At 48.8% G+C, this 8,200-nt stretch overlaps 1 protein-coding gene across 1 annotated transcript in view; it reads left to right on the forward strand.

Moving 5' to 3' along the window:
- The window catches only part of SPHK1 (sphingosine kinase 1), a 77,825-nt gene extending 69,898 nt beyond the window's left edge, over positions 1-7,927 (forward strand). Inside the window, exon 5 of the mRNA XM_073606195.1 lies at positions 6,892-7,927. Coding sequence (XP_073462296.1) covers positions 6,892-7,642 — 751 coding nt within the window. The 3' untranslated portion in view covers positions 7,643-7,927. The remainder of the gene's footprint in view (positions 1-6,891) is intronic.
- Positions 7,928-8,200: the final 273 nt, after the last annotated feature.

Genomic DNA, 8,200 nt, shown 5'->3' on the forward strand with positions numbered 1-8,200 from the left:
CCAGCGTGCTTTTCACCAGGACCTGCATCTAGACCCATTCGCCTCCCCAGAAGCCCGACAGAGGAGCGATCGCTTCCCCCGGCAAAACAGCATCAGCCACAGCTTTCAGCAGGCCCTGGGTGGTCCACACGCAGCCTGCCTAATCCGGTGGGTGGGGCCACGGGCCAACATGGCGCCGGTTCCCCGCACGGACATCGTGGGTCAGGAAGCAGGGCGGCATCCCCATCCGCACACAGCGATCAGAGGGGGGAGATGATGAGGGACGGAGAGCCGAGCAGAGACACGGAGGTGGTGGAGCGGGAGATCGGGAAGTCGGTGAGGGGGCGGAGCCTACCGGGACGGCGCTCGGTGGGACAAGATGGCGGAGGAAGAACAACACATGACAGCCAGGACATCGCCAGGTCAGGTCAGTGACGCCGGTCTGGAGAAGGAGGAATTTCGGGGGTGAAGCGGGCCCCACAACTGCCAAGCACCACGGCCTTAGGGATTTCATCTCCCGGGGGGGCTTGCTATGCCACCCATCCTGGAACAGGACGAGAGGTCAGAAGGGAAAGCATCAGGGGAGGAGGAACCACTAGTACCAGCGATGGAGAGCAACGCGGCGGCTGTTGGGGGAGCTCCTGGTCAGCCCGGTAAGTCAATGGTTAATTTGTCTTTGTCTGATGCATTGCAGGATGTGTTAGGGGTGGTAGCTGCGGGTACGGTTAGGCCAGCAGTTCCTTTGATACAGTCAGGGGGGATACGCTGGGCCAGCAGGGGGCAGGGCACAGGCCTGCCAGTGCGGGGTCCGGTACGCAGCTGACGGATTTATTGGAGGGCCTGCGGGCGTTGTTAGGTAGATTTGAGGCAGTGGTTGGAGGAACTGGGGGATCTGGGGTGGAGATGCCCCCGGCAGCTCCGATACCCATGCAGTCAGGGGTAGGAGTGGTCACCGAGAAGGCAGGGGAAAAAGGGGATACGGAGAAGGCGGAGAAGACCAATATGGTCAGGACTGCGAACGCGGCAAAGTGCGAGGTATACCTCTACTTCGAGGGCCTGCTGGGAGCTCATCTAAAACAGGAAGTCCGGGATAAGATTTACAAGGGCGAGTATGTGGAGATTTTTCGCTACTGCCATTGGAAAAAATTAACTTGGACAGGGTGAAACCTGATGATTCCAAGAAGGAGAACGAGGAAAGAAGGAGGTACAGGCTTATACCGTGTACATTTGTTAACTGGCTGCAAGCGTTTGCCATTATGGTGAGCGTTATTGGTGAGAAGAACCCCGAGCATTGCTCGGCTTTGTTCTGTTACATGGACGCTATAGGAGAGGCACATAGGGTGTACGGTGGTACTGCTTGGCTTAGATACAACGAGCAGTTCAGACAGCGCAGAGCAGTCCGCCCGTCTCTGCATTGGGATCATAAAGATATTAGCCTCTGGATGAGGCTTATGTCTTCAGAGAGGGCCCCGCCTCAGTTTTTGCAGGGGGAGGCCGGGGGTACACATTCCTCAGGACTGCCGGCCAGAAAGAAGTGGGGAGTATGCTGGCAGTGCAATGAGGGCTCCTGTAAATTTGGAGCAGCATACAAGTTCAAGCACGAGTGCTCTGGGTGAGGGGGAGCCCATATATTGTCCAGGTGTTTTAAGAGAGGGAAGCATGCCGGCGACTCTGCTCAAAAGAGGGACGACGCCGGTGAGGGTGGAAAGGATGCTTCCTTTTCTAAGTAAGTATCCAGACAGGGAAGCGGCAAAGTTATTGGCTTCGGGGTTTCAGGACGGTTTTGAGAACCCGTGTTCGTTGGCGATGGTTCTGCCAAAGGCAAGGAATCTGACATCTGCTTTACAGCATCCGGGGGTGGTGGAGGACAAATTGGGAAGAGAAGTGGCCATGTGGCGCATGGGGGGGCCCTTTGCCAACAAACCCTGGCAGGATTTGGTGGTGTCACCATTGGGGGTGGTGCCCAAGAAGGAACCGAACAAGTTCCGCGTGATACACCACTTATCTTTTCCAAAAGCCATGTTCGCGGCTTTCAGCTCGTTTTTGGAGTGGGTGATTAGGGAGGTTTCCGGCTTAGGTTCAGTCATACATTATTTGGATGACTTTTTGTGTATAGGCCCCCCTGCTTCCTCTGTGTGTGCGATTCTACTTTCCACGTTGCAGCACATCGCAGGCAGGTTTGGTATACCATTGGCCGCAGAAAGAACGGAAGGCCCAAAGGCTGAACTTAGCTTTTGGGGATAGTAATAGACTCGATGGCGATGGAGTGTCGATTGCCCAGAGGTAAGTTGGAGGACTTGCAGAAGGAAATTCGGGAAATCCACGGACTGCGGAAAGTTCAGTTGAGGACTCTGCAGTCGTTGCTGGGTAAGTTGAATTTTGCCTGCAGGATCATCCCCATGGGGCAGGTATTGCCGACGGCTGTCGGCAGCCACCGCGGGGGTAAAGGCCCCGACTCATTTTATTCGCCTGACCGGGGAACACAGGGAGGATTTAAAGGTGTGGTATGAGTTTTTAGCCTCATACAATGGCAGGGCGGTGTGGATGTCTGGCCCGGTGAGTAATTTCGATGTAGAGCTGGTTACAGATGCTGCAGGCTCCACGGTCTATGGTGCATTTTTCCAAGGGCAGTGGAGCGTGGAACCCTGGCCGCAGTCTTGGGTGAGGGCGGAGTTCCTTAAGAATTTAGTGCGACTGGAACTTTTCCAGTGGTGCTGGCTTTGGAACTGTGGGGGGAGGCATGCCAGATTCTAAAGTTGAGAATAAATTGTGACAACATGGGAGTAGTGCAGGTGGTCAATCGCATGTCTGCGTCACCACAACCAGTTATACGGCTTTTGCGGAAACTGGTGTTGAGGTGTTTGAGATTAAATATTTTATTTATGCGGTGCACATCCCGGGTGTCGACAATTCGCTAGCTGACTCCTTGTCTCGATTTCAATGGAACAAGTTCAGGGAGCTGGCTCCGGGTGCACAAAAAGAAGGAGTTCCTTGCCCGGATTGGATTTGGGAGCTGCCCTTGGAGTCACCGCGGGATGGATTCGGCAGTCTAAGTGAGTCCACTTGGTCAGCCTACGCGAAGGTATGGAAAGAATGGTCAGGGTTGGTACAGGAGACAGGGGCTGGGAAAATGGGGTCTGACGGGCGGTTACTGGTATTGTATTTTGTAGCTAGGAACATTGAAAAATGTTTTTTCGGTCTCTTCCATCGATAAAAAAATGGCGGGCTTATCGTTTCTTTTCACTTAATGGGAGGGGAGGACTGGAAAAAAGATTTTGGGTGAAGCAGGCCATAAAGGGTTATCGAAAACAGCATATGTGGAAGGATGTGAGACGGCCTGTCACTTTGGCGAACCTGGGGTCCGTATGTGCGATGTTGGGTTCAATATGTAAATCGCGGTATGAAGCGTTGCTGTTTACAGCAGTGTTCTCGCTAGCATTTTTGGGGTTTTTCGGACAGGGGAGTTGGTTAGCCCATCGAAGTGTTTGGCAGTGGGCCTGTTGGGAGCAAGATGTGCAGGTGGAGGTGGATAGAGTGTGTTTGCGGCTGCGCAGGTCAAAAACTGATCACCAGGGTAAGGGTGTGGATGTGTCGCTGTTCGCATTACCTGGGTCTAGGGTGTGCCCTGTTGAGGCAGTGCGTGAATTTCCGAAGATTAGAACAGATGGGGCAGGGCCATTCCTGAGGCATGAGGATGGGTACTACTTGTCAAAGTTTCAGTTCATATCAATTTTTAGGAAATGTCGTAAAGCAGCTGGGTTGGACGGGGCAGGGTACGCTTCACACTCCTTCCGCATAGGGGCGGCTACAGAAGCTGCCAGATGTGGGTTGGATGAGGCGGCTGTGCGCAGAATTGGAAGATGGGATTTGAGGAGATTTCGGTCTTATATTAGGCCTCATTTGGCCGTGGAATAGATATAAAAAAAAAAAAAAAAAAAAACTATCTTGGATGTTTACAGGAAAAGGAGGGTGCATGTGGGATTCGTATGTTGTGATATGGTTGTGTTAAGTTGACAGGTGTGTTGCTGCCTTTATGTTATTTGTTTGTCGTTTCAGATGGAGGTTCAGTACGCCTTGTCTGGATCATAGGGCACTCCTAGGTGTGTTGGGGGGCCAGGAGAGGAGACGTAAGACCGGATGGCAGGCAATTGGGTATTTTCCAGGAGGGAGGCTTATCGGAGATGGTTGGGGATACCCGGGATGAGGTGGGGTAGAGTGATGGTGGAGGTGGAGAGGTACGTAAGGCTGGATAGACCACCTGACGTGTTAGTGATACATGAGGAATGATTTGGGGATCCGGACAGTCAGGGACCTGATCGCGGATATTAAATCCGATTTCACGCACTTGCGCACTAAATTCCCGGGTACCCCTTTTTTGCTGTGGTCTGACATTGTGGCTAGAACGACATGGCGTTAGGCTAGATCTGTGGTGAGCATCAGTAAGACTCGTATCAACAAAGTAGTGGGTAGGTTCGTGGCACAGAATGGGGGTATTGTGATTAGGCACAGAGAGCTTGGAAAAAATGTGGGGCTCTACTTGAGGAGTGATGGAGTTCATCTCTCTGAAGTGGGGATTGACTTATGGCTATGGGTTTACAGGAAGGGATAGAACGGGCCCTGAGGGTGTGGAGGTGCCCTCAAGGGTAAGGTTGTCACCCTTTCGGGCTGTGGCGGTGTTCTTCTGGTGGTCTTTGACGGTGGCAGTAAACGGAGGGATCAAAAAGGGGTGGGGGGCTCATCGTTTGTATGTGCCCCTCCGGTGTATTCCTGAACGGTGGATGGAATACTGGAATGGTTGCACTGTGGGAAGGGGTTGTCTCCGAGTGGTCACAGCTGGAGGCCTATCAGTTTGGAAAAGGTCCCACAGTGCATTGGTGTGGTATGTGGTTATACGTGGTTAAAAGGTGGGTCACCGTCAGAGACCATCAGACTGGGGTTAACAGGTTATGTTATTGTTTATTATATTTATATATACAGTATATATATATATAGTGGTTTGGAGTTATTTAGTTGGTTTGTTTTAATAAAATAGGCTGTTATGGCCATTTTACTCCATAAAATATAAGTGTGGTCTCATTATTTGAGGTGGGTAAGGTATGGGTTGGAGTATAAGTGGGTAACAGCGATAAGAATGAAGGGGACATTTAGACTACACTGGTCAAGTGAGGCCCGGAACGAAAGGACTGCAAGGAGGGATAGTGTAGGGCCGGGCATGACAGTGTGTCTAAGGGAGACACATATGGGGTTAATGTGGAAAGGAGTAATGGGAGTGGCAAGAAAGGGGAAGGTAAGAAAGAAGTTTTTGCCAAAGGGGAGTGGTTATATTTATAGAGGGGGCGGTGCAAAGGGTCAGTGTGAAGATGAACTTACAGGAGGAGGCAGTTTTTCCCACCCTCCCGCCCTAGATATATGTGTGCATTGTGTCCGTGTGTACTTGCTGCTCTGTTTTTAATCTATTGCAGGAAAAGGAAGAAGGTCGTCATGACAGCGGATAGGTGCCCTTCAGGGCTATGGCGGTGTTCTTCTGGTGGTCTTTGACGGTGGCAGTAAACGGAGGGATCAAAAAGGGGTGGGGGGCTCATCGTTTGTATGTGCCCCTCCGGTGTATTCCTGAACGGTGGATGGAATACTGGAATGGTTGCACTGTGGGAAGGGGTTGTCTCCGAGCGGTCACAGCTGGAGGCCTATCAGTTTGGAAAAGGTCCCACAGTGCATTGGTGTGGTATGTGGTTATACGTGGTTAAAAGGTGGGTCACCGTCAGAGACCATCAGACTGGGGTTAACAGGTTATGTTATTGTTTATTATATTTATATATACAGTATATATAATATATATATATATATATATATATATATATATATATATATATATATATAGTGGTTTGGAGTTATTTAGTTGGTTTGTTTTAATAAAATAGGCTGTTATGGCCATTTTACTCCATAAAATATAAGTGTGGTCTCATTATTTGAGGTGGGTAAGGTATGGGTTGGAGTATAAGTGGGTAACAGCGATAAGAATGAAGGGGACATTTAGACTACACTGGTCAAGTGCTCAGAGCCAAGACAAGAACCAGACTTGGAGAACACCTAGGTACACTGGATACAGTAGTTCATGTACTTTGTCACATAGGGGGCGGGTCAGTGTAAAAAATATAGTAAATATTGATCTTCTTTAAGCTGCAATGGCAGCCAGGCAAGATCACACACATTCCAGAGCCACAATGCTTTGCTTGGCGGCCACAGCAAAAATGATACCCTTTGTCACATTCGGTGGGCAGTTATGCCACAAAGTGGACCCATTTAGGTAAATGGGAATGGCGGTGCAGGTTTTACAGGGTAAAACAGGTGGTGAAGAGGTGACATAATGTATAGCCTCCCAGTCACCTGTCAAACGCCCTCTGAAAAGTGAATCACCATGGACTGTTTCTCAGACAGCAATTGATATACGACTATACCTCTTGTTTGCCATGAAAATAACAAACCGAGGACATCTCATGGCAGAAAAAAGTGCAGCAGGTGGAGATCTGTAGATTCTTTGAAGTGAACCCAACCCATCGATACAGGCCTTTGCGCAGGCAGACTCTGGGGGGGAAGAACATGTATACATTACAATCTACTGTATATAATACAATTGACTCAAACAAGCTCTGGATCTGCTCTGAATATAGTGTACAAACAGGAGGCGAAAGCATAGTGAGTAGAAGGGTGATCTCATCACTGTGCTGCTGTTTCCTCCTTGTCCAATCAGCAGGCTGGGTGTGTTCTTGACCAAGCTGTGCAGCTGCTGTAGTGGAGACTAAAGATCTGTCATTGGTACCTTTCTCAAAAGACTAACCAAGCAAAAATATGTAAATTTAGATATGTGGACATATTTGCTCATATATGCATTACATTTTTTTTTTTTTTTTACAGACACGAACAAGTTGCAGGTAAAAAACTCCTCTCAAATTGTGCTTTTATCCTGTGTAAGGGTCAGCCTCTACCCCTGGACATTGTCTCCCTGACCACCTTGCCTGAAAAGAGGATCTTCTCCTTCCTTAGTGTGGCCTGGGGCCTAGTTTCAGACATTGACGTAGAAAGTGAGAAATACAGGTTTATGGGCTATGCCCGTTTCTCCGTAGGAACTTTTGTGCGGCTGACCGCATTGCGTACTTACTCAGGACGTCTCTCCTTCCTGCCAGCCAGCTCCTCAGCAGCAGAAATGGACAGTGGAGGTAGTCCTCCAGCAGGCAGCACAGTTCTAGAAGATCATCTACTCGTACCGCTGGATCAGCCCATTCCAAGTCACTGGCATACTATTGAAGACCAGTTTGTCCTTGTTCTGGCACTCTACCAGTCTCACCTGGGGGCTGAACATTTTGCTGCCCCCATGGTCAAAGGTCCGGGTGAAGGGTGTATCCACCTGTACTATGCCACCTCCAGAATCTCAAGGACAAGTATTGTTAAACTGTTTATGGCTATGGAGAAGGGAACACATTTGGACCAGGATATTCCCCATTTGACTCACCTTCCTGTTCTGGCATTTCGCATAGAACCGGATGTAAGCACTGGTATCATGACAGTGGATGGAGAGGCCATTCCATGCAGTCCGATCCAGGGACAGATTCACAGGGGCTTGGGACGCGTGATATCAATTGTTCCAAAGTCCCAATGCAAACAGTAATGCTGCTTGAGTTTTAGAACCTACATGCACTGAAAAGGAAATACTATTGTATTCATTAGAGTGTATTTTACAATAAAGCTTGCATCGCTATTGCAGCTATGTAATTTAAAACATACAGTGCCTTGCAAAAGTATTCACCCCCTTGGCTTTTTACTTATTTTGTTACATTACAGCCTTTAGTTCAATGTTTTTTAATCTGAATTATATGTTATGGATCAGAATAAAAATATATATATAAAATATATACATAAAACTATTTTTCAGAAATAAAAAACTGATAATTGGCATGTGTGTATGTATTCACCCCCTTTGTTATGATGCCCATAAAAATCTCTGGTGCAACCAATTACCTTCAGGAGTCACATAATTAGTGAAATGATGTCCACCTGTGTGCAATCTAAGTGTCACATGATCTGTCATTACATATACACACCTTTTTGAAAGGCCCCCAGAGGCTGCAACGCCTAAGCAAGAGGCACCACTAACCAAACACTGTCATGAAGATCAAGGAACTCTCCAAACAAGTAATGTACAATGTTGTTGAGAAGTACAAGTCAG

Source organism: Aquarana catesbeiana, linkage group LG12, assembly GCF_042186555.1.
Source record: "Aquarana catesbeiana isolate 2022-GZ linkage group LG12, ASM4218655v1, whole genome shotgun sequence".
Taxonomy (NCBI): Eukaryota; Metazoa; Chordata; class Amphibia; order Anura; family Ranidae; genus Aquarana; species Aquarana catesbeiana.